Source organism: Hemitrygon akajei, chromosome 16, assembly GCF_048418815.1.
Source record: "Hemitrygon akajei chromosome 16, sHemAka1.3, whole genome shotgun sequence".
NCBI classification, from domain to species: domain Eukaryota; kingdom Metazoa; phylum Chordata; class Chondrichthyes; order Myliobatiformes; family Dasyatidae; genus Hemitrygon; species Hemitrygon akajei.
The window spans coordinates 91,162,481-91,189,557 of record NC_133139.1 but is presented as its reverse complement, the minus strand read 5'-3'; the positions used below and the strand labels follow the sequence as shown (position 1 = coordinate 91,189,557).

General features: G+C 40.7%; 1 protein-coding gene across 1 annotated transcript; it reads right to left on the bottom strand.

Annotated features, from left to right (window-relative positions):
• Positions 1-340: 340 nt before the first annotated feature.
• Positions 341-26,502, bottom strand: pin1 (peptidylprolyl cis/trans isomerase, NIMA-interacting 1). The gene is made up of 4 exons (XM_073069441.1): positions 26,369-26,502; positions 9,848-10,048; positions 7,948-8,058; positions 341-1,454 (listed from the first exon to the last, which is right to left on the bottom strand). The coding sequence occupies exons 1-4, from the start codon at positions 26,424-26,426 to the stop codon at positions 1,345-1,347; spliced, it is 480 nt and encodes a 159-aa protein (XP_072925542.1). The 5' UTR covers positions 26,427-26,502; the 3' UTR covers positions 341-1,344.
• Between the last annotated feature and the right edge of the window lie 575 nt (positions 26,503-27,077).

Genomic DNA, 27,077 nt, shown 5'->3' with positions numbered 1-27,077 from the left:
CTTTCATGGATTCTATCTCTCCTGCTCTCAGTGTTAGGTTTTTATTAGTACATATTTTCTTCTTTTGAACGTTGGTTGCTTGTCAAGTCTTTGTGTTTAGTTTTTCATAAATTCTATTGTATTTCTTTGTTTTCCTGTAAATGCCTGCAAGAAAATACGAGTATAACAAATAAAATGCCCTTGACTTCCTCCTCTCCACTGTTCAGGGCTTTTACCCAAAATATCAACAATTCCATTTCCCACCACAGATGCTGCTTGACTTACCAAGTTCCTCCAGAAGTTAGTTTGTTGCTGAAAGACAATCAACTACACCAAACAACAGACTCCAAGACTGCCTGTATTTTTTCTGTGGAATTTCTTTATTTTGACTTAGCCAGACAAATATAACCTTACTTTTCCCATAACCTCAGCTTCTTTCCATAGCTTCGGTGTAATTTGAACTGTTCAAAAAAAAAATGCATGCACACGCAAACTAACCAGCTTAAAAAGATCTTAACAACAGAAAAGAACAAACTTAAGTTATTCTGTGCTCTCTACCAGTAGTTCTGATATCCTGATATCCACAACAACTTTTCAGAACAGCATTTCTACTGGCATCTTGTGGAATGGTCAGGAATTTGGTGGTGGGGCTGGGGTGAGGGATGCAGGGAAACAGGGTGGTTCAACCATACAATCATTTTCCAAGACTCAGCTGCAATACAGTATTTCAGGAGCACAACTGCCAAAGGTTAAGTGATCTAAAGTCCTCTCCACATATTAATGTTTAAGCATTTCTATGGAAGTGGTAAAGAATCCTGTTGTAACTATAAACAATAGTTTAACAGACACTACTAGCAATAAGAGATTAAACACGTACACCTAATAAACTTTTGCACTAGCGTAACTTCTGATAACTAAAGCAATGCTGAATGATAATACGAGTGCTACACTTTCTCACGATCGCTCTGTATTGGGAAAATAAACATTAGTTTTGTCTAAATTAAGCCTGCATTACTCCAATAAAATTTAAATTGTCTTTAATACAATGTATAGCAGAAGCTACAACAATGTAACGGTAATACAGCTCAGACTGGCACTAACTCACACTCACCCTACAGATTGGATCAATGACTGGACTGCTGAATAGAGCATTATTGTAAAGATTCATTTTCTATAATCGTTAAGGACAATTCCTCCCTCTGCCGTCCCGAGTGCCTGCAAGCGTGCTGGACAAATGGCCGAAGACAGAATTGTTAACTACTAGGGAGACCAGAATATATGATGCAAAGTGGGTGAATGTTTCCATAAAGGTCTTCAGTAGTGGCTGGGTGATTCACTCTGCAAAGACAAACCAAAGGAGGCACCTTAAGCAGTACGGAGTATGATATGAATACCAGAATCTGTAAAAACTGGATTACTCATTTCTCCAATCTTCAGCGAATATGAAGCTTCCTCAAATGGTCTCTGCATTTGACCTACAACACAAAGCAAAATAAAAAAAGATCAGTGCGTACAGATGTCAAAAATCACAGAATTTAAAAAAAAATCCTTTTTGAAGTCAGAAAATCTGAAGAGTGGCAGGAAAGTCCAGACTCACTGGAAGCATTAAACGAAAAGGACATAGCATAAAGTCCACAAATTGATGGTCATTTCCGCAATCACATTCATAAAATGCTGTGTTCATGCAGATCAATAAGCAAACACTGCCCCCCACCCCCCCCCCATGTTACTGAGGAGGCTGTGTTCCTAGAAAATAGACTTATGATTTCCTGTAATGCAAAGCAACATCAGCTGTGCATATGTCACGAAAATCCATTTATAACACACATTTGTGTTGACTGATTTACTTTCACCCCACTGGCTCAAATTCTGTGAGAGTGTATCTTATTCAGCATCTCAAAGTCACTTGCAGGCTGCCCAGCACAATCCTCATAGATTTGATTTAATGAAAACAACGCATTTCACTAAGTTCCAATGTATGTGACACGGTAAAACTAAATCTAAAATTCCTGGGTAGTGATTTGTGAATCCTGCAAGAGCAAATTCTCATAACCTGAATGGCCACAACACTGGAGTCATCTGCATTCAGCAGGGATTTTTTTTTCACAATAAACATCATTCATAAAAAATATACAATGTAGACAATTCAATTCTGTATTTTCACCGCCAATCATTTTATTTCTGGTACTGACATCAGTTATTATCCATATACATTCTTTCAGCCATGATGTTTTACAGAGATTCCAAATTATTAGTTTGCAATGGCAGCAGGGTGCTACCCCAGAGCCTTTCCAATGGTTTCACCCAATTATAGCCCAGAGTCCTCCATCATGGAATATCGGCATGTTTCGGGCACACCACAATTTACTAACCTGAGGTTGCACATCTCCGGAAGATACCTTATCACAGCTGTTGAGCTGCTAAGGCAAAAGAAATTAGATGACCTTTAATTACAGGTATTGTTAAAAATGTACGTGGAGAGAGAAAATTAATGTGTCAGGTTTTTGTGGAGTGGAACGATTCATCACCTGAAAATGTCAACTCCGATTCTCATTCAATGGATGCTTCCTGGCTGAGAACTTACAGGAATTTCTTAATCTTATTTGAGCGGTATTTTGCTCAGCATCCATTATGGATAATAACATCAGTCAATCGTAACATGGAAAGTGAGTGACTGACTGAGAGCCACAACTATTGATTGCAGTATAAATATTTAATTTTAATTTAAGAATTGCTTTCAACTATTTAAAATTTAAAACGTATTCACAAGCTAAATTCTTCATAATTTACCACAGCACAAACTGTGATATTGAGACACAAAATCCATGCAGTATCACTTCTGTTCCCTTGTGACACAAAGAAAAAGAGCTGCCCAAGATTCAAACCAACTTCCACTACTATTTTAGGAGCTCAACTTACCAAGAACAAAAGGTGAACATTCCTGGTTCTACTTTCAAACACTACTTGATGAAAAGATGTTCATGTTGACTGCCAACCTATGCTGCATGGTGCTGATTCAGGGCCAACGCCCAGAGAAACATAAAGGTTTTGCAGCTCTGTGTATCCCTCCAGGGAAGCAAACAGTTATCCTTTCCTTTCCCAGATCAGCTCCTGTCAAGTCATCCAAGATCAACAATTCATACTTCAGAACTAGAATCAGTTCTTAATGCTCGGTAGACAACCATTGGCCCAACAAACTATATTCTGATTCCAAAACTGGTCAGTGCCATTACTCTTTCTCCCATGTCCTGCCAATTATTCAATGCTTTCCAATTCCCATCAGAAGGCAGTGCTCGATTCCACAGCCACAGTCAATGAATTCCAGGACCATAATTGCTCCCACATTTCATGTGATTCTTTTATACAAGATGTTTGAAATTGGTGCTCCAGAGCCCTTAAACCATCTGCTAACCATAGAAACTTCTGTCAATGCACCCTACCTAATCTAGCCTAAATTCCTCCAAAATCTTGCATCAACATTCACTGCTTTATTTGCAATTTCCAGAATAAACATTAGAATTCCCAACTGTCGCCAATAAAATGCTTTGTTTGTTCAATATTCATGGTTGCAATAAATCAATAGACGATGTCCACACTAGCTTGTTTCCATAGAACCACAGAACATCACAACACAGAAACAGGCCCTTAGGCCCTTCTTGGCTGTGCCAAACCATTTTTCTGCCTAGTCCCACTGACTTGCACCTGGACCATATCCTTTCATACCCCTCTCATCCATGTACTTGTCCAAGTTTTTCTTAAATGTTAAAAGAGAGCCCGCATTTACCACTTCATCTGGCAGCTCATTCCACACCCCCACCACTCTCTGCGTGAAGAAGTCCCCCCCCCCAATGTTCCCTTTAAATTTTTCCCCCTTCACCCTTAACCCATGTCCTCTGGTTTTTTTCTCCCCTAGCCTCAGTGGAAAAAGCCTGCTTGCATTCACTCTGTCTATACCCATCATAATTTTATATACCTCAATCAAATCTCCCCTCATTCTTCTACTCTCCAGGGAATAAAGTCCTAACCTATTCAACCTTTCTCTGTAACTCAGTTTCTCAAATCCCAGCAACATCCTTGTAAACCTTCTCTGCACTCTTTCAACCTTATTAATATCCTTCCTGTGTTATGCCCGCAGCCCGCTCCTTTGTGAGAATCGCAAGAGCACTAGTGGGTTGGGTCAGTGGACCCAGGAAATGGGAGAGAGACGTGCCGAATGCCTCGTTCCCCGGCGATGCAAAATAACAAGACATTGGCCATTGTCTCTTGGAGACACATTTGTGGATTGGGGACTATGCTACGTGCAAGCCCTCAGGCAAAGTGGGCTGGTTGAGAGAGAGATTGCATCACCCCCAACCTGATTGACATCTACTATCCTGCGAGTCAAGATAAAAGAGGGGCTGTAGAGACGGCCCCTCAGACGCACCAGAAGAAACGCTAGCGATCCCGAGATAGCGGGAAGCCATTTGAAGGAAGCCACGTGCGTTCGGTTCCCTTGCCTGGGAACTGGTGGCTAGTACCACGGAGAACGATTTTTGAACTAACAACGGGGAACCAACTCCCCCCGACTCAACGGATTAGCCTCATAAAAGACACGGGCAAGTTTAAGACTGTCTCTCTCTACAACCCAAAAAGCTGCATCTTTAATGACAATTGACTTTTATTTCTTCATCGGACAATACAGTAACCCCTAGACAAACGATAGAGTTATTTCTTATTGATGATTATGATTATACCCGCGCTTTTAGATTGAGTATTGACGACGTATATTATCTGAATGTTTATATTAATCTTATTTTTGTGCCCCTTTATAAATAAAGACTTTTAAAAATAGTACCATCAGACTTCAACAGACCTCTCTATCTTTGCTGGTAAGTGACCCAGTTACGGGGTACGTAACACCTGTAATTAGGTGATTAGATAGGAAATACTTCGTGTTTTTGTAACTATACCCATGTCAAGCTTTAGAAACAGGGAAACTGACAATAAAACAATGCAATCTACCAGGAAAAAGCGTAACGTTCCTCCGCCAGTTATTCACACTGGCAGATGCCAATAGGATACTAATACCAGCTGCAAACTTCCAAATTTCGTTTTACCTTCTTTTGAGGCCTCGATTTTAATGTGAGTGAGAATTTTTGGGCTTGGGATGACTACAAGAAGAGCTGGTCTGTGATTGGTCAGTGACACTTTCAACTTCACCCCATCTTAGGTGCTGGCACTCCAATATCACATGGCGATTATTCATGTTTAGGCACTCAGTGATTTTTCATCCACACTTCACCATCTTATTTGACACCTGCAGTAGCTGAGCACTTAACTTTACAAAGACATTGGAAAGTGATAAAAACGTATCACCACTTTCAAATAGATGTCAATAAAAAATTTTAAATATTCAAAGTTATAATAGAGATGAACAGTTTGCCAAAATTATTTAGCATGACAGGAAGCAGTTGGCTTACAGCCAAATGGAAGAAGATGCAATCCACGCTGTCTTATTTCAACAATGCTCCAAAAAGCTTAAGTGCCCTGTAGAATTATTTTTAAACAGATGTAACTCCACTAAATATCAAGCACCCTGGGTGGACCAATGGAAACCAAATCTGCAAAATTCAAATGTTCATGCCTTTAAACTGTTGGCTATCCAAAAGCAAATAAGGTGCTTTGCTTCTGGTCTGCCTTTGGACTCATCCTGGCAATGGAGAAGCCTGTGAACAGACAGGTCAGGGTGGGCACAGAGTATCAACAACATGCAACTGAAAATTCAGCTTGGCTGCTGGCGACAGAATGCACACCACATCCAAGACTCTAAGTTTAGGCTTAGTCTCACCAACAAATCATAAGCCATGTTTTGAGCCAATCACTACAATAAACCAGGTCAAACAGGGTGCACGTGAATCCCCATCTCACCCTGGAAAGCCTGTTTAGGTCCCTGGATAGTGATGAGAGAAATGGTGCAGAGGCAAGTGCTGCATCCCCTGCAGTTGAAGAGGAAATTACTAGAGAACAGGGAATGGTGAACCTAAATGGATGAGTGGACAAGGAAGAAACAGAGGGGTCAATGCAGAAAGCAGGAGGATGGGGGAAGAGGGAAGATGTGGCTACTGATGGGATCCCTCTGGAGTTGAGAGCATGAGATTATCAAGAAATTTAGTCCAACTTTAGATACCAAAATCAGATGCATATCTGAACAAAGCTGCTTCATTTTCATGAACTAAAAAACATGCTTAGGACAGAACTGAATAATAAGCTAAATTTCAAGTCATAAATAATTAAATGAAAAGGAACGTGAGAATTTAGCTTTTTAAAAAGTGAGCCAAGCAGATCTAAACCCATAGTTATAACATTGAAGCTTTTTTCTTTGTCAACCAGAATTCATATCTCCATCTTGAATTGTTTGACATTATTATATTATACCACAAAGTGAGACAACAAGGAGCAAAAACAGAGCAATTTACCAAACAAGAAGGGATTGAAAGGAACTTGAACAAAAGAATAGCATCAGCTGAACAGCCACAGTCTTTTCTCGAGGGCAAGAGAGCACATAACCAGTGGCATTTTCTTAAAATTGGGGGGAGGGGAGAAGTTAAGAGACACAAAGGGGCAACTTCTTCCACTGAGAAAATGGTGAGTATATGAAATGTGCTATCAGAGGAAATGGTAGATGTGGGTATAATTACAATGTTTTAAAAGACATCTAGATCAGTGCATGGATAGGAAAGGTTGAGAGATGTGGGCAATTGGCAAATGTGACTAGCTCACTTAGGTAACTTGGCCAGTATAGACAAGCTGGGCTGAAGAACCTGTTTTCCATGCTTCATGGCTTGATGACTACAATACTTCAAATAATGACAGACCTTAGATTAGAAAAGCTGGGATTGTGCTCTTTGTATATCTGGGGGGGGGGGGGGGCTGCAATACTGAGATACTTCATTCATGAAGGATGTAGGTGGAGAAGACAGAAAAATCGTTGCTATTGGCAACAGCATTAAGAAATAGGGAAAACAGAATGAAGGGGATTGGAAAAATAAAAGGTAATTCCAGGAAAGCTTTTCAATAGTCAACAGTTAATATCTGAAATAAAATAGTTGGCATTGCAGTGAAGCAGATTCAATCGTCATATTTAAGAGCGAACTAAATAATTATCTGCTGTAAATGTAAAAATATCTACAGGACTGTGGAGAGAGGGTGGGAGAATGGGATCAGCTGGATCATTGCAATGGAAGATGTGAACTATGGACAAGACAACAGAAATGAGAGGACCAGAGGAGGATTGGAAGGTAGGGTGACAAAGGTAAAACACAATCCTGCACAATTTGTTACTTGCTTATTAGATTAGATTCAACTTTATTGTCATTGTGCCGAGTACAGATGCAAAGCCAATGAAATGCAATTAGCATCTAACCAGAAGTGCAAAAGAATAGTGTTATTTACAAAATAACTGCAAATAAGAAGTACTACAGCATACAGATATAAAAGTACTGAGACAGTACAATATGGATGCAATATGCAGCACAGGGCAAAATCAGCAATGGAAAGGTCAGTACTTTAAAAGGAAAAGAAAACTAACTGCGGAAAAATCAGATTACATTATTCCAAACCAGCGCCATCTCAGTCGCAATCAGAGAAGTTAACAATAAAATTTCTAAATTAAGTGATCTACTTACTTAGAAGAACAGGCAGTAAACAGCTTGTAAATTCAGCAACAGATTCAGCGAATGAAATCCCCGTGCAGCATATTACAGGTGGGGATTAGAGCATTAAAGGTTCTGGCTATTCACAAGAGGAAGCTGATAGCTGCTAGTCCCACACAGTCAAATATGACAAAGCCCCATTTGTATCATGGTGGATAGTGACCAAATGGAGCCTGTGCTATTGGGCTATCACTGCAATCAAACTAGTGGAATTGGAAGCAGCGACAACCTGTGACTGGTCATCGTTACTGCAAATTATTGAGATATCACATCTTACCTTTGCCAAAGTAGCCTAGATCTCCACCTTCTCTTGCAGAGCTACAATCACTGTATTTGGATGCTAAGCTTTCAAATGATGCATCTCCAGATTTGATCATTTGGATGTACTCTGAATAAAGATACAAAGGTTAATGGAATATCCAATGGCTCAGCATTGTTATTAATATCCCAACAGTACAATATGCCTCAGAACCACACAATCCCATTATGGGTGTAACACTTACCCAAACAAAAGCACTGAAAACTCATATTAGGAAGCTGATAATTAGAAACTACATCCAAACAAATCTGAAAAAAGGCCCCGGCATATCACTTTAGGCATTACCCAAGTGGAACCTGGATTTATAAATTATCACAGCAGTCTTACTGACAGAAGAGAAAGCGTTTAACCCAAACCAAGAGTGCACCACATAAACTACAAATACACAATAAACTCCACAATTAATCTGCTATCTACTGCAGCAAAATCAATAGCCTCCTGCTAACATTATGCCTGAAAATATTAAAGGTCGAATGTTACTACCATTTGATGACAGAATATCCATACTGCTGCTTTAGATGGAATTTCCAATTCAACTCCCAAATATTTAGATTGCCATAGACCAATCAGACCAATATCCAGGATATTGAGAATGAACTCTGTTAACAGACCCACGTGAGAACTTCAGAGGACATTGAAAGCCTCTAGGTTAATTGGCTTACAACACTTTGTATTATTGTAGTCTTGGCCATGTTCCCAAAACCCAAACAATAAAAAATGGAACCATTTCAAGAACAGAGTGCAGTGTGTTATTCAGCTTACTCAGAAAACATGACTCAGACCAATACTTAGCTTATGAGAAATTTATGTCAGTCATCACAAAATGACTTTTGCCTCAAAATCCAAATATTAAAAATGTATTTTTACAAGCAATTTCCAACTGTTATGGGTTATATCAGGACAACTTTAATCAGTCAATATAGGAGAGGTAAGTTTTTTTTACTCAGAGTTATGGATGCCTGGAAGGTGCTGCCTAGTTTGGTGGTAGAAGCAAGTACATTACACACTTTTAAAAGACATTTGGATAGGCACATGGACGTAAAGAAGATGGAGGGATAGGGACATGTGTGTAGGTAGAAGGGATTAATGTTTGGGAAGTAAGTTTTGCTTTTTAGTTGGTTTGGCACAACATTGCGGGCTGAATGGCCTGTTCCTGTGCTGTACTGCACTGCTCAATAATGTAAACAGAAAACAATGTATTAAAGGGAACTCCTTTGTTTCAATGAATTGAATATTAAAAGTCTATTCACAATCACTGGAGAGGCTAACATTACTGCCATCTCCTCAAGACAATGCAAAGGGAAACTAATAGTGAAGAAACAAGATGTGCAATTGTCCTCTGAAATATACAAAAATCAGTGGGCCTATTCCCTATCAATAGAACAATCATCATAATAACTAGAAATTTAGATTACTCTAATGTAGAGTTCCTCATCTCACTTTTACTTGTTGGAATCCTGAGAGTGGGAGATGTGAGCAGAGGCAGACATTCTGAATCACACTAAGTGGGGGCATGTTTTAGGGATATTTGGTAACAAGCTTGTTGAATCAAATCAATGCCCTAGATCTCTTGCTGTGTTCTTGAAAAAGCTTTTCAAACTTAAGGTACAATATTTCTCTTCATACATTGCTTATTGAAATTAACATTTTTAATTCCATATTGCAAATGTAATTTTCATTTTCAGTACTTTCCGTTGATTTAGATGACAATGTGTAGTATTAACAGGCCTATATAAAGTACAAAGCCACAATTAAAATAACTCTGTCATCGGATAGCTATGATAGATCACCAAGCCAGTTGATAGTCCAAGTCAGAGACTTTGTGGTTTCAGTGAGGTAGGCTTTACCATCCACTTACCATTCAATGTTTCCAGCGCCTCCTCTTTACTGCGTGTAATCTCCTCCTGTCTCCAGGAGGATGGTCGCCGCGACTGGTTGTGCTTCACCAAGAGGTGTGAGCACCGGACTTTGTCAGGCTCAACAGAACTGCAGTTCCCACTCGCTTTGGGACGTTCCCATTGGCTCTTATTAGTTATATGATTGAAGAAGTAGATACGACCTACAAAATAAAGGTATCTGCCTGTCAGAGGTATTAATATTCACAAGCTACCAACAGTCAAGCAGAATCTTTCAAAATTGTTTTTTCACCCTTCTCACTAATAATTTTTCCTTCTTGAAAAGCTCTAGATATAACTCCATTTCATAATTAGGCTGTGTCTAGTAATAACACCATCCCTCCCCAAAGTGGAATTGATTGGGTAATATTCCTTTCGATCAGACTGGTGATCATTCCAAATGATATTAACTTTCTTCATTTAATCTCCATGTAATCAACCTCAACTTGCTGCATTATTTTCACATTTATGTAGCACTCCCCACAACTGTAGGATATCCAAATTCTGTTTTTTTAAATTTAGTTACTACTTTAATGATTTGCCAATTTCTCCTATTTCCAAATATATGGCATGAGTTTCCAAGACATCCAGTTTACATGCACCACTACCTCTGGACTGAATAACTAACATTCAATTTTTGAACTGGCAGAAATTTAATGCAACTAATTGAAGTGAAAAATAAAGTCATCAACTACAGTGCTCTCTCAGATTGATTTCCATTCTGCTCTTTGGCAGTTCTCTGAAACCATACAAGACCACTTCCAAATGTGGCAGATATACGAAGCCTAATTACTTTTAGACATAATATTGAGGAGATCTGGTATATCATCAAAGGCTCTTACAAATTCTAATAGATTTATAATGGAGAACAGAACTGGCTGCATGCCTGTTTGGTATGAAACCTCCAATGTCCAGGATCACAAGAGGCTGAATAGGGTGATATACTCAGTCAGTTCCATCACGGACACAACTCTCTGCACCATGAAGTACATCTTCAAGACACAGTACCTCAAAAAAAAGGTGGCACCCATTTCAGTACCCTCACCACCTGAGACAGCTTCTTCCCCTCTGCCATCAGATTTCTGAACGGTTCACGATTGCTAGCTTCTTATCTCTTTTTTGAACACTATTTATTTCTGTAATTTATAGACCTTTGTCTTTGCACTGAACTGCTGCCACAAAATAAATTTCTTAACCTACGACAGTGATAATAAACCTTATCCTGATTCAATTGCTGCTTATCTGCACTCCAAAAACCCTCTGTTCTCTGTTCCATCCCATGTGCCACTAAATCCATCAACCACGCCTCTCACATTATGTAATGTACTTGTGATTCTTCATCTGAATACTTAAGTGCCAATGACCAGGCTAGTTAGCCTACACTATCTTCACATTAACCAACAGCCCAATTTTAAAATGTTCAAATCTCTCTGCAACAGAAATTCCTTCCAATTTCTAAAATCATTTCTTGCTTATTACCTCTCCAAAATATGTGCACTAATCAGTTCTACCCTCTTGAATATTATCAAATTTCCATGCTTTTCCACTCATGATGACTCTATTCCTTTCCGCCTGCTAATTGGTACCTCCTTTGATCAAGCTAGTTACAGTCATCCTGCAAAACCTGCTTTTGTGGCTTGGTGGCATTTCTATTTGCTAATGCTATCTACTGACTGTCATGCAAAGTGACTGTGGTTCTGTCTTGCATTATTTCCAGGTAGAGACTGCAGTCATTAATTGCCTATTTTGCTGTTCCAAACTGCAACGTGGAGCTAATCCAAACCTCAGTGAAGTTCATTATCTAAGCTTTTCATCCTAGGCTCTTGTACAAAAGCTACTGAATACAACTTTGAATTTTTTATGGAACAGGTCATATAAACTAGTGTGTTATTTTTACTGCTAATTTATTCTGGCTTCTGCACAATTTTAGGTTTTGCAATAATTTAAGTTAGATAAACATGGATTATATGGCCTACAATTATTTTATAGAGTTTAAAATCATCACAAACAAATTGCTCTATTGCTTATTATTTCCAATGTATTCACTGACAATATAATGGTGAATTCCTCACTTATAGTTTATTACACTACAGGAAGCTCAGCATAATCCATGGATAAATCAATTAGGGCAGTTCTTAATCCACTGCACAAAATATTTGAAATTCTTCTGACCAAGAAATAGAAATTTACTTTCATTTCAAACATTCTTGTTCATTAAATTTAGTAGCAGATCTCCACTTGATGAAAAAGGACCTAATGTCTATGATGGGCCAAATGACTAATTGGTATGAATTGCCAGGACTTGAGAGGGGAATCTAAGAATTAAGGAATTTGAGAAAACTATTGGGAGCAGCTGTTTTTGGGCAAGTTCACTTCCAACATGTAGAGGGTATTGAAAGACCAGCAGTAGAGAATACAGGACACGTATGTTCCAGTCAGAAGTAAGGACATGGATGGCAAGGTACAAGAACCTTGGATGCTGATGGAGATGATAAATTTAGTCGAGAAGGAAAAGTATGTAAGTTTAGGAAGCTAGCATCAAACAGAGCCCTGGAGGATTATAAAATAGTCAGAAAATAACTCAAGGAGAGAACTAGGAAAACCAGGAGGGGCCATGAAAAATCTTTGACAAGTAGGATTAAAGAGAATCCCAAGGTATTCTATAAATACATCAGGTGCAAGAGGATAACATTTGCAAAGGAAGTGAGTGAGATCCTTAATGAGTACTTCACCTTAATATTTACCAAGGAGAAAGACATGGAGGATAAGGAGGTCAGAGCTGAGGGTGTTAATATGCCAGAGCATTTCAAGGTAAAGGAGGAGGTAGTGTTACGTCTCCTCCTTAAGGTAGATAAGTCCCCCTAATGGGATACAACTCAGATTATTGAGAAAGGCAAGTGAAGACATTCCTGGGGTCTTGGCCAATAACTTTGTGTCCTCTTAAACCACAGGAGAGATCCTGGAGGATTGGAAAGAGTAGCTAATGTTCCGGTCAAAATGGCACCTGCGTGCAATACTCCTTCAGTCAACATCTTCTGGATAGATCATGAAACCATATATTTTATATATAAAACTTTTTTTTACATCTCTTTTACGTTTGTTTTTCATCTTGAACATGACTGGAACTGTTGGAACCTGTGATTTGCTGTTTGAAGATCGTCTGGGTGTTCCAGTGCTCTGCAGTCTTCGAGAGGACGCCGGGAGGCAGGAAGAGCAAATCTCGTGGCAAGGCAGCTGTGAGACTCAAGCCCATGTTCAACTCTATTTGGACAATTAAAGTTTCCATTGTACACCGATTAAGGAAATAAGGGAGGTTGAAACATTGAGGTGATTGCAGAAGATGAATGCCACCCACTTGCCTTTTCATACTGGGGGAAATTGCTCTGCTACAGAGAGGGGAGACTACCTTTTGATCACTGGTGGGACTGCTCTGCTATGGAGAGGGATGCTGCTGTGCCCAGAGAATGTTACCCCGGTTTTTTATGCTTTAGATTTGGACTTGAACCATAATTTCTTCCCCCCAGACTTATAGTTTTTAAATATACTGTGTTTCTCTCCTGATCGTTCTTGTTTTTTTTTTTGAGTGTGGGGAGGGGATTTAGGGGTCGATATGCCTATTCCATTTTTCTTCATTTTTTGTGAGGGGAGGAGGGATTTGGGGGTTGGTCATCTTGCTGCCGTTCTTTTCTTTCTTGGCTTCATGGCTACTTGGAGAAGAATTTTAGAGTTATAAACTTTGATAATAAATGAACATTTGAACCTTTAATATTGCCTCATTGTTCAAGAAGGGAATCAGGAATGCACTGGAATCAGGAATCAGGAATCCTGGAAACTATAGATCGGTGAGTCTCACATCAATGCTATGGAAATTACTGTAGAGAATTTTTAGGAACAGAATTTATGAGCATTTGGAAAATCATGGCCTAATTAAGGACAGCCAGCATGGCTTTATGTGGGGCAAGTTGTGCCTTATTAACTTGATTGAATTTTTTGACGAGGTGATGAGGGTGATTCACAAAAGCAGAGCTGTGGATATCGTCTACATTTTTGACAAGGTCCCTCATGGGAGGCTCATCCAGAAGATTAAGATGCACAGGATCAACAGTGAATTTGCTGCTTGGATGTTGAGGCTTTGGAGAAGGTGCAGAACAGTGCCTGGAATGCACTGCCTGGGGTGGTTGGGGTGGTGGTAGAGGCAGATACATTAGGATAAAGGGAGAAAGCATTTAGAACGTAAAGGCATTGATCCGCTTTTCAATCATGCTGAGCAATTTTAAGCTATACATGATGGCTTAGCAAAACAATATGTAGTCAATATTTCTCTGGTGTACTTAGACCACTGACTTTAATAATTGACTGTAGATATACCGTTTTTAAGACAGCGCCGGTATCTGGCGACTCTGCGCGTGCTCTCCTGAGCAAACTGCCCTCTACTATCCAAACAGCTAACTAATATGAAAGATCCCATTGCACCCACTGAAACTAGTCACTGACAAATTACTTGCTGGCAACTCTCCAGGAACAATGACAAACAGAAAGTGAAGATCCAAGTATTCAAATCATGAATATTCCAATCAGTTTTAACAGCTGAAAACCCATAATAATTAAATTAAACTAATAAGTAAATATTATGATATTTAATATGCCAACAATTTTAATTGGATTCATTTCTTTTGGTGCTAATAGGTAAAAGATTCAAAACAAATACAATGCTCAACATGTCAGACAGCAACTGCTAGAAGAAAGAGAGTTAATATTACTGGTCAAAGATCCTTTCTGGTTCAGATGGGGTGTTTTCAACTTGTAACAGTAATCCTTCCTCTTCTCACAAAAGTAACCTGAACAGGTATTTTCTGCTTTCACTTTAGACTTCCAGCATTTGATCTAAACTTAAGTGATTCAAGACCTCCACACATACATTACTGATTTTTGATTGATTAACTGCATCCCCACACAGGTCCCAAGACAGTCTTTTGTATTTTTTTTTCCTTTTAGATATTGTGTGTTTAATATCAGCAGTCTGCTACAGTCAAGAAGTGTGGCCAATAAAGCTCAAAATCAAAACTAGGTACTAAAATTATGTTACACAATGCAAGAGATATAGCTGTAGTTGGTAGTTGTTTGAAGGAAAGTGTTATTCCTACCATTCTCCAGGCTACAATTACACAAAGTCAAGATTCCAAGATTTAAAATCTAAGATGGTGGTCACCCACACGGACTCAAGAACCAGTGGAACAAGGAGACTTGACATTTTAATAGTTATGTAATGCACTTCATAAGGTAATCATATTTTCAATCATTTAATGGATTATAGAACATGATACCTGTTCACCATTTTTAAGATACAGTTGTGCAAAGTCCAATAGAGAAACAAGGGATTTTCTCTCCCTCTGGTGCTCTCCTCCCCCTTACTTTCTCCCTAGGCCTCCTGTCCCAAGATCCTTCCCATTCTCCAGCTCTGTATCCCTTTTGCCAATCACCTTTCCAGTTCTTAGCTTCACCCCACCCCCTCCTGTCTTCTCCTAATCATTTCGCATTTCCCCCTCCCCCTCCTGCTTTCAAATCTCTTACTATCTTTTCTTTCAGTTAGTCCTGACGAAGGGTCTCGGCCCAAAATGTCGACAGTGCTTCTTCCTATAGATGCTGCCTGGCCTGTAGCGTTCCACCAGCAGAGTGAGTGTGAAAGAGAGAGAGAGAGAGAGTGTGAGTGTGAGTGTGAGCGTGTGTGTGTTTCTCTCTCAGTAACTGGAGTTGATTAAATATGCGAAAGGCACATGAGCCTGACGTCTAATGTGATAATGTAATTTCAGAACACTAGAGGAAGCAACTCTGAAAAATTATTAATGTATTTGTAATCACCTTACAAAATTCTTTACTCAGTAGCTTTTTTTTTGATTGGAGGGTGCCAAATATTTCAAACAAGAGAAAAAAAATTAAAGAGGAACATTTTAGTAATCCTAGAATTAGTTCTGAATATCTTGAATAACTTATAAACAAATCATACAACAGAATAAAGACAGAACATATGGAAATATTAACAAAGTAGAAAGTGTTAGAATGGGTTTATGTAAAGGGTACCTTGCTTAACAAATTTAAACATTCTGGGGCAGCACAGCAGCTAGTGGTTAGTTCAACAGTTTACAGTGCCATGTAAGAGGTCTGTGACTGTGAGTTTCCTCCGGGTTCTCCAGTTTCCTTCCAAGTTCCAAAGACATATTGTTAGGGTTAGGATTAGTGAGGGCAGGCTACGCTGGAACCAGGAGCAGGCTGCTTCCAGCACAATCCTCAGACCGCGTTGGTCGTTGATACAAACAAGGCATTTCACTGTATGTTTTGATTTTTCAATGTACATGTGACAAATACAGCTAATCGTTAAAAATTTACTATATGTAGCCAGTAAAGGAAGGGAGAACAAATGTATTCAGCCAGGTGAAAAAGGATGGTGGTAAAATACCAAGAAAACAAAATCTAAGCCACTTGGTGTCCTGACGAAGGGTCTCGGCCTGAAACGTCGACAGTGCTTCTCCTTATAGATGCTGCCTGGCCTGCTGTGTTCCACCAGTATTTTGTGTGTATTGTTTGAATTTCCAGCATCTGCAGATTTCCTCGTGTTTGCACTTGGTGTCTCTGTCTGCTTGAACAAATGCACACATAGTTAACACGTACAAACAAGCTGGATGAACTCAGCAGGTCGGGCAGCATCCGTTGAAAGTCAATGTTTCGGGCCAAAACCCTTCGTCAGGACTGAAGAAGGAGGGGGCAGGGGCCCTATAAAGAAGTGGGGGGAGGGTGGAAAACCAGTCAGAGGAAGGATCAAGGAGTGGGGGAGGGGAAGCAGGGAGGGGATAGGCAGGAGAGGTGAAGAAGGAATTAACGGGAAAGCACTATGGGTAGTAGAAGGCAGAATCATGAGAGAGGTGATAGGCAGCTAGAAGAGAAGGCAGAGTGAAAGTGTGATAGGGGAAGGGAGAGGGAGGGAATTACTGGAAGTTGGAGAATTCGATGTTCATACCAAGGGGCTGGAGACTACCCAGATGGTATATGAGATGTTGCTCCTCCAACCTGAGTTTGGCCTCATCATGGCAGTAGAGGAGGCCATGTACAGACATATCTTGCACTGTTCCAACAAGGATCAAAAGGCAAAGAAACTACCTGATAAGGCATAACCTTTAATACTTAATATAGAATTCAACAATTTCATACAAGAAAGATTTTCAGTATGAAAATGAGTAGTTTTGTTGAAAGATCATCCTATAATATGAACTCTGATTTACTGCTGCTGCAGACACTGCATTTACTCCAGTTTATCTGAAAGAGACAACATAATGGAAGATGACTGTTTGGCTGTGTAATTAAGAGGTTTGAACACATAATGATGGGCTTCATAGCTTCGTCCTGTGTAAATCTTCAGTGTTTTCTTTTGCAACTGTCAAATGACAACTTGCTTGTACTGCAGCCTTAGATTTACTAAAACACAAAATCCAGGTGGACCTTAGAATTCTGCATACAATTCTAGACTCATTCACTCTCAGAAATAAAGCTTCTGATGAGATATGAGTATCCTTAGCAACAATCAAAGTTCAAAAGATCAAAGTAAATTTATTATCAAAGTACATATATATTATATACAATCCTGAGATTCATTTACTTGTGGGCATATCCAGTAAATCCAAGAACCATAATAGAATCATTGAAAGACCACATCCAACAGGTCTGATAAACAACCAACGTGCAAAAGATGACAAACAGTGCAAATACTAAGGAAAAAAGAAATAATAATAATAAATACTCAATAAATATTGAGAACATGAGATGAAGAATCCTTGAAGACAAGTCCATTGGCTATGGGAACAGTTCAATGATGGGGCAAGTGAAGATGAATGAAGTTGTCCCCACTGGTTCAGGATCTTGTTATTTGAGGGGTAATAACTGCTCCTGACCCTGGTGGCATTAGTCCTGAGGCTCCTGTACCTTATTCCTGATGGCAGCAGCAAGAAGAGAGCTTGACCTGGGTGGTGGGGGGGGGGGGGGTTCCTGATAATGGATGCTGCTTTCCTGTGACAGCATTCTGTGTTGATGTGCTGGGGAATACTTTACCTGTGATAGATTGGGCCATATCTACTATTTTTTGTAGGATTTTCAATTCATAGCATTAGCATTTCCAAACCAGGCTGTGGTGCAACTAGTCAATATACTCTCCACCAAACATCTATAAAAGTTTGTCAACATTTTAGAAGTCATGCTGAATCTACGGAAACTTCTCAGGAAGTAGAGGTGCTGCCGTGTTTTTGTTGTATTGCACTTGCGCACTGGGCCCAGGACAAGTTCTCTGAAATAACACCAAGGAATTTAAAATTGCTGACCCTCTTCCACCTCTGATTCTCCAATGACAACCAGCTCAAGGACCTTCAATTTCCTCCTCCTGTAGTCAATAATCAGCTCCTTGATATTTGAGAGAGGCTGCTGTTATGGTACCACTCAGCCAGATTTTCAGTCTCCCTCCTATATGCCACCTTTGATTCAGCCAACAGCAGTATCATCAGCAAATTTAAATATGACATTGGAGCTGTGCATGGCCACACTGTCATAAGTATAAAGCAGGTGGAGCAGGGGGCTAAGCACACAGCCTTGTGGTGCACCTGTGCTGATGGAGATTGTGGAGATGTTGTTGCCAAATGAACTGACTGGGGCCTGCAAGTAAGGAATTCCAGGACCCAATTGCACAAGCAGGTATTAAGACCAAGGTTTTGAAGTTTATTGATTAGTTTTGAGGGAACGACAGCATTGAATGTCGAGCTGTAATCAATGAAGAGCATTCTGATATATGCATCTTTGCTGTCTAGTTCCAGGGTTAAGTGAAGAGCCAATGAAATGGTATCTGCTCTGGACCTGCTGTGCTGGTAGGCAAATTGGAACAGTTCAAGCTGCTTCCCAGGCAGGATTTAAAATGTTACATCACCAAACTCTCAAAACAGTTCATTACATTGGATCCAAATGTTACCAGAAATAATCAGAGGCAGATTACCATGTTCTTCTTAGGCACTGGTATAACTGAAGGGTGCTTAACCCAAAAGGGTACTTCAGATTGGTGAAGGCAAGAGGTTAAAGATCTTGGTGAACATGCTACCCAGTTGATCAGCACAAGTCTTTAGTATTTGCTCAGGTTCCCCATCTGGGCTAGATGCTTTTTGTGGGTTCACCATCATGACGGATGCTCTCACGTCAGCCTCAGAGATTGAAATTACAGGGGCTATTGAGAGTTTGTGAAGGTTCTTCCATGTTTTAATGGCCAATGTGAGCATAGAAGGCATGGAGCTCATCTGGAAGTGAAGCCCTCTTGTCACTTATGTTGCTTGATTTCACTTTAAGAGGTAACAGCATTCAAGTCAAACATCTTTCATTGATTTAAGTTTAGTCCAGAATTGCCACTTCACCCATGAAATGGCTTTCCAGAGACCATACCCAGAGTCTTGTATTTTAATTGGTCGCCAGAACTAAATACGTCTGATCAGCCCCTCAGTACCTTTGCCTCCCACGACCACCTGTTTGTTGTTTGAGGTCCTCCCTCGACCATCTATTTGTTACCCGAGGTTCTCTGGAGCCTTACTCTTTAGCCTCAGTCTGTATGCAGGTAGAAGGACAACCAAGTGATCAGATTTCCTGAAATACAGTTTGGGTTCTGGAATGGTAGACATTTATCATACTATAGCAGTGGTCTACTGTGCTGGGACCTCTGGTGCTACAGGTTACACGCCGATGGCAATTGGCCAGAGATTTATTCAAACAAATCTGTTTGAAATCACCGATTATAAATACATCAGGGTGGATTGTTTCTTGTTTGGTGACAGCAGCATGCAGTATCTCAAATGCCTAATTACAGCTGACCAATGGTAATATGTAAACTGTGGTCAGGATCACAAGTATGAGAAAACTGCCACATTGGGGCACCAGAGTATGTCAGGAAACATATATTTCCACCTTTTGCCTTTCCTGAATCAGTTCGATCCATCCTGTGTATCAAGCCTTTTGATCTGATCGCCGAATCTGTCATACTCAGAGGAAGACATGTCTTGGTAAAACACAGAACACAACAATCCCTCATTTCCCTCTGACACAGCAATCTTGTTAGGAAATGTACTGTCGCTGGAGAACAAGAGGCTGGGTGGGGGGTGTGGGGGTCTCATTCCTCTGGGTTTCAGCCTGGCACACCTCGTTTCCAGCCATGCCGACGAAACTTTGTTCACTTAAAGGTGCCATACCACCTTAAGTATCCACTGAGTCCTTCAGATCATGAAATCTGTAGTTTATCAAGATGGTTTAAAAGTATGGTGCTTAAAGGAATATAACATACTGCAGATTGAGAAAGAGGTATACTTAGAAGTTTGTAAACAGTTTGTAGAATATCACCTTGGTTCACTAATGCTATCTTACCATACAAGATAGCATTTATTAGCAATTCTCAATTGCCAGAATGGACTTCTACATCTAAATCTATGACAGTACTTCTGGTGAAGAAATGCACACAGTGTTGTTGGTAGAGTTTCAAGATTTCAAACAACTTAGGGGTCAATGTGCCTGACCAGTTTTTGCTGGTTTTTGTGCAGGAGGGGGGATTTGGGGGTTGATGATCATGCTGCCTTTTTCTTTCTTGGCTTCATGGCTACCCAGAGAATTGAAGAATTTCAGAATTGGAAACTTTGATAATAAATGAACCTTTGAAGAATGGAGATGCATTTCCAAATCAGGATGGCATGAGACTTGGAGTGGAAATCTATAGCTGGTGTTGCTTACATGCATCTACTACTCATAACTTTTGTGGGAGAACTTATGTTCTTGGGAGTTGCTTTTTGAATTTCCTATTCAAGTATGTTGGCCAGCGCTTTGCAGGTGCAACACAGTATAGCCAAGGTGCACCAATGAAGAACATGACAATAGCTGGTATGCCAATGTTTTGTTTTACCCTGGATGAGATTAAAATTTACTCATATGGAAAAGTAGAGAGTACAGGTAGCCCCCGAGTTACAAGCGTCCGACTTTCGGACAACTCGCACTTACAAACCGAGGGAAGAGAACGCCGTCCACCATTTTAAGTTGGATCATGACGCCGTCTGCCATTTTAAGTCGTTGCCGTTGACACTGTGTTGAGTGTTTAACTTTGTATTTGGCTTAAATTTTTCTTAGTAAGATTCACCCTGACCCCGCCACCCCACCCCCGTTCCGGTCGCTGGTGGCGCAGTCAGATCAGCACCGGGCAAGAGTATGGAGGTTCCCAAGTTCCATTTAGTGACAGATCGCTCCTGTGCCGAGTTGATGTCGATCCAGTGACTCCCGTACCATCTATGCCGGGTTGATATCGATACACAATGCAGTATAACAACTATTTTACATAGCATTTACATTGTATTAGGTATTATAAGTAATTTAGAGATGACTTAAAGTATACGGGAGGATGTGCGTGGGTTAGCGTGGATCGGGATCGAAAAAAATCGTAAGTTCTCTTACTAAGTAAGTTGGAACAGGTACATCCGATATTATTTAGCGTCAGTTAGTCAAACGTTTGTCTTAGTTTAATATATATTTTACCTTTCTAAGCATATAAAACGCTTAAGAATGTATGTTTCCCGAGTTCGATCCGTGCCAGGTTGATGTGGAGGATCAAAACCCCAAAACCCAATAATTAAACCACTGCGTTGCTTAGTAATAATTGTAGCTTTAAACAGGGCAGGGCTTTTCTCACTTTATCCTTTAAAATTGTTCCGATCGTTGACCGACGTAGCCTAACACTTTTCCAATGACCGATGGCATTTCACCTCTTTCCGATCGTTTTATTATTTCTACTTTATTTTCAATCGTGATCGTGACTTATTTTCGTGAACAGAAACACTGCGGATTCAGAGCTCCGTCGCCGGGTCCTAATGTCCACTGCACTGAGACAGGTTAAATAAGGTCTGGAGTTCTGCTGGGTCCTAAGGTCCACTGCATTGAGACAGGTTGAATAAGGGACTTGAGCATTCGTGTTTTTTGGAATGCGAACGCGGAACCAATCCCTCGCGGATAAGGAGGGCCGACTGGACTTTTTCCAACTTGATGTACTGCATTCAATGCATGACTGAGCTCTAATAACCACAACTACCATCACTGGAGATTCTCCCACAATGTCAATGCCAATTAACTTGTTTTACTTCAGTGCTACACTTAGTCAAATGCTGGCATGATATTAAGGGCAATTATTCTCACTTCTTCTTGGAATTATTGTTAATTTTTCCATGTGGGTACTGGAAATTAAATGCCATTTGATAGTACCAAGATTTGATAGGCCATAGAAGCTGCTACAATAGAACACACCATCATCTATGGCGTCAACTGTAATTATCCTTCTTAAACACATTTTACTATTGCAAGACCTTGCTTGACATTAAGAACTTAACGTACTGCAAGTCTACCCTATGAGTAGAACTGGTGCAGATCATCTGTGTAGAGGAGTCAGTGTGCAATCTAACAGCGAGTGATCTCAGTAATTTTTCTGGTGATTGCAAGACCCTGTTGGACATTGTTAATGCAGGCCTGATTCACTGGCGATAGACAGCAAGGACGGACAGCGGGGGAGCTGCATGGCCTGTCACAGTGAGGACTAGGTCTCAAGCTGCAGTGTTGCCCGTTTACACCAGGTGCAGACACCACAGTCAGTTCGCTCCACCGGAGACGGTGTAGTGCGGCATTCAAACTGGAGTCAGTGCTGCCACACAGTATTCACTCAGCAGAAGACAAGGTGCATTGCGGTTAGCTGCAGATTTCTGCAACATTTGTGGACTCAGGATCTTGTACTATTTTTTTTGCGTGTGGATTTTATTGATATTTTATATGTGCTTTGTACTGTGTGTGACTTTGAGACTGTTGGTACTGGGTTTTACACCTTTTCCCCAGAGTAACAGTTTTATTTGGCTGTATTGTGTACAGTTCTGGTCACCGAATTATAGGAAAGATATCAATAAATTAGAGAGAGTGCAGAGACGATTTACTAGGATGTTACCTGGGTTTCAGCACTTAAGTTACAGAGAAAGGTTGAACAAGTTAGGTCTCTATTCATTGGAGCGTAGAAGGTTGAGGGGGGATTTGATCGAGGTATTTAAAATTTTGAGAGGGATAGATAGAGTTGACGTGAATAGGCTGTTTCCATTGAGAGTAGGGGAGATTCAAACGAGAGGACATGATTTGAGAGTTAGAGGGCAAAAGTTTAAGGGAAACACGAGGGGGTATTTCTTTACTCAGAGAGTGATAGCTGTGTGGAATGAGCTTCCTGTAGAAGTAGTAGAGGCCAGTTCAGTTGTGTCATTTAAGGTAAAATTGGATAGGTATATGGACAGGAAAGGAGTGGAGGGTTATGGGCTGAGTGCGGGTAGGTGGGATTAGGTGAGATTAAGAGCTCGGCACGGACTAGGAGGGCCGAGATGGCCTGTTTCCGTGCTGTGATTGTTATATGGTTATATGGTTATTTACAGGCATTCATGTATGATTGAATGACAGTTAACAAGCTATGAACTATATCTTCCATCACTTCACTTTGAGTAGATGGACTGTGCTCTTGCTTTTCGAAGTTATACTAGGGCAATTTTCTACTATGACAGGTAGATACCAGTGCAGCACCTACTGAAACAATTTGGTGAGAAGAGTGCCCAGTTCTCAAATGTGGGTCAGTACTGCAGCTGGTTTCTCTAATTCCAGTCCATGCTACGTGAAGTAAATTACGTGAAGAAAATTAAAGTAGATGAAGACCAGCTCCTATGAGAGTGGTGATTTCCAGTGGAAGATGAAATAGATATTGTACTTGGCACTTTTGACTGGACAAGTGTGAATTCTACAGCTTTGACTACAGCACTGAAGTACAGGTTCCTCCCATCACTGAGTGAAGATAAAAGGATCTTAAAAGATTGGCTTTATTTGCAAAAATGTACATCAATAAAATACAAAAAAATTATAAAAATATTTCTATTGTAATTTACAGCTTTTATTATGTATTACAATGTATTGCTGCTGCAAAACAACAAAATTCACAACATATGCCAGTGATATTAAATCTGACTCTGATATACATAATTTACGCCAATAACCAACACATCTGTGCATTAGGGTGGGAGAAGCCCACAAGTGGTGCCACACGTCCCACACTAACATAGAAGCACACAACTCACTGACCCTAACCCAGACACATACAGGAGGAAGCACCAGGAGGAAGCTCACACAGTCATGGGGAGAACATACAAACTCCTTGTACAGTGGTGGGAATTGAAACCCAACTGCACTACTGTGGGTGGCAGGGTGAAGATACATCTCTATCAAAGAAGATGTAAGGCATTCCTTCCCTCCGTTAGCTTGCAGATCACCATTGGGCAAGGTGTAGCAGTTACTTATTTGTCCCCATCCCACACACAAAATCACAGTCACGCAAAATGGTATATGGACATATAAGCAGCTGGTGCAGATCATAAGTCCTGCTTACGTGACCACTTACACCAGGCAGACAATCTCTGAAGAGTATTGATAATGGCGAGGGTCAGCTGTCTTGTAAAAACACTGCCCAGAAAAAGGCAATGGCAAACCACTTTGCTGGAACAATCTGCCAAGAACAATCCTGGTCAAAGACCAAGGATGCTTACGTCTTTACGACACAGCACATGATAACCATGTGATACAATATATATAGTCATGTTCCTGATACCACCACTTCACCATTACATGATTACATGTATAGGATGGACAAAACCATATAGTCGACACAGAGGCAACCTTTGTCTGGTGATGCTGTTAAGCACAATCTAATCCCCTGCTGCTCCCCACTCCTTGGTTTGCTCATTTTCAGGTTGCGGCACCTCACATGTTTATCCTGTAGCAGTAGGTCATAAGGTTACAGATTGTGACGGAGCATCCTTCCACTGCAAATGGTCCACAGTGTCTTCAGAATGGCCAGCTTTGAGCTGCTGCATCTACCGTATCGCATTCGGCACTACACTACCACAAAGCAGAATGGTTTCCTCCTTATGAAAACAGGACTCTTGGTCCTTGGGGAAACGTGTCTGCAAAAGGCAAATTGGAAGGACAAGATCACACAGGCATCTCTCTCAGGGTGTTGTGCTTACCACAAACTTAGCCTAACAGCTGTGACTTCAGAACTCGACTATTACTGGTCACGCACCAACTCATCAGCTGGCAGAGAGCGCAGGTGATTGTCTGTGTCAATGTTAAGGAACCCAAGGACTGTATATCTTAGTGCTTCCTTCACCTGTTGGGTCTGCACTGCCAGCACGATAGAAAATAGTCAGGGATTATGAGTTGTAAAATTAGTCAGCTCCATCATGGGCACTGGCCTCAAAGTCTCCAGCACATCTTCAAAGAGTGATGTCTCAGAAAGGCAGCACCTATTATTAAGGACCCCCATCACCTGGGGCCACTAGGAAGGCACACACTCAATGATTCAGGAACAGCATCTTCCCCTTTGCCATCAGATTTCTGAAAGGACATTGAACCTGTGAACATTACCTCACTACTTTTTTATTTGTAATTTTTGGGGCTACTTATTTAATTATACACACACATACACACTTCAACGGTTCAATTTAATATCAGAGAATGTATACAGCATACAACCTGAAATTCTTCCTGTTCACAGGCATCCACAAAACAGAAAACCCAAAGATTGACAGAAAAAGGTAGATCTCCAAAGCCCCCCCTTATTTACTGTAATTCAGTTTTTTCCTATTATTGTACCTTGCAATGTATTGCTCCCACAAAGTTACAAATTTCACAACATATGCAGCTGATATTAAATCTGATTGAGAAGTCCATAACTACTGTATAGGCATCCCAGAATTAGCAGTACGTTTGTGATGTCCCTATACTTTTTCCTCCACTCCATCCCCAGATACCAAGGGTAAAGAAGCCCAAATCTGAAAGATCTCAGATGCCAACCCTAATTCCCAGATCTTCAGATTACCCAGCTCCCAGTCATTATCAGCAAACACCAAGAGGCACTCCACTCCTAAAAGTCCCAGCGCAACAGACTGAATAGCCACACTTCAGCTCCTCTCCAGACACCCACCCTCCTTAATTTCCTACTGCACCATCTCCTCTATGGTTGTTGCCACACCCAACATCACCACCTCTGTCAGGGACTCCAACCTTCCACCCACTACCTCCAATTGCCACCACTTCCCACCCCCCACTACCTTCACTCCTCCACCACTCACATTTCCTACAGCTTTTCCCAATTATAGTTGACCATCCCTCCACCCACCTTCGCTTCAATCCCCCACTTTCCAGAACATCCCATCCCTCTACCTCCCCCCCCCCCCCATCACAAGGGCCAGAAATGCAGCAGGGGCCTACCCACGTCCCGCCTCTCTTCCCACCAACGTTTTGTTTCAACTATCATCAGTATTTGATGGCATTGCTACTTGGAAACTGTGCTTTTTGGCGCGTGTGTGTGTTACCTGATTTTCGACTCATGCGCTTCTCCCAGCCGGGAGGCAGCGGCTCCTCTTCAGCCATCACTTCAGTCGTCGTGCTGCTACCAATAGACAAGACGCGGCGCAACCTAACCTGCACGTTGCGGGAGTCGACAGCCAGCAACCCGCCTTCGGTGGCTCAAAGCTGATTGGTCAGATTGGCGTCCATCGAAGATTCGACAAATGAAACATCATCATGTCGGTCAATCATTATCTGATCCCGCCCCTCATGCAACCAAGCATAATACCGGAAGCGTTGTTACGGAACATCCCGCCCACCTGTACAGATCCGAGATATTATTGGACAATACCCTGTCTGTCAGAAATCGGCACGCAACGATTGGTGAAACTGCATCAACAATAAACGTTTACTCAGTGTTCCAGTGTCGTTTATTGGAAATTAAACATAATTACCTTTCTATTTTAAAATACATTGTAAGGATTGACAAAGCATAAGAAAAAATATATTTTGCATTTATTTATTCGTTACACTTTACTGAAATTCGTTATTTCAATTTCTCATAGCTGATACATTCTGAGGAAACATAATTTACAGGAGTGAAGCTGCGTTGTACTTATTTTTGTTTTACAAATTTTCCGATACTAAAATAAACAGAGTGTTAGTGGAATTTGGTCAATAAGATCAGTAGTGTTAGAATAGTTATGAAAGTGCTTTTCTGAATCTGAGACTCAA

Bases quoted from the DNA above. Each gene is read 5' to 3' on its own strand.
- pin1 (XM_073069441.1), bottom strand. From the start codon at position 26,426: ATGGCTGAAGAGGAGCCGCTGCCTCCCGGCTGGGAGAAGCGCATGAGT. The intron at 10,049-26,368 runs GTAACACACACA...TTTATTTTGTAG, and splicing joins GCGCATGAGTCGAAAATCAG to GTCGTATCTACTTCTTCAAT. The intron at 8,059-9,847 runs GTAAGTGGATGG...ATCTTTATTCAG, and splicing joins GGCGCTGGAAACATTGAATG to AGTACATCCAAATGATCAAA.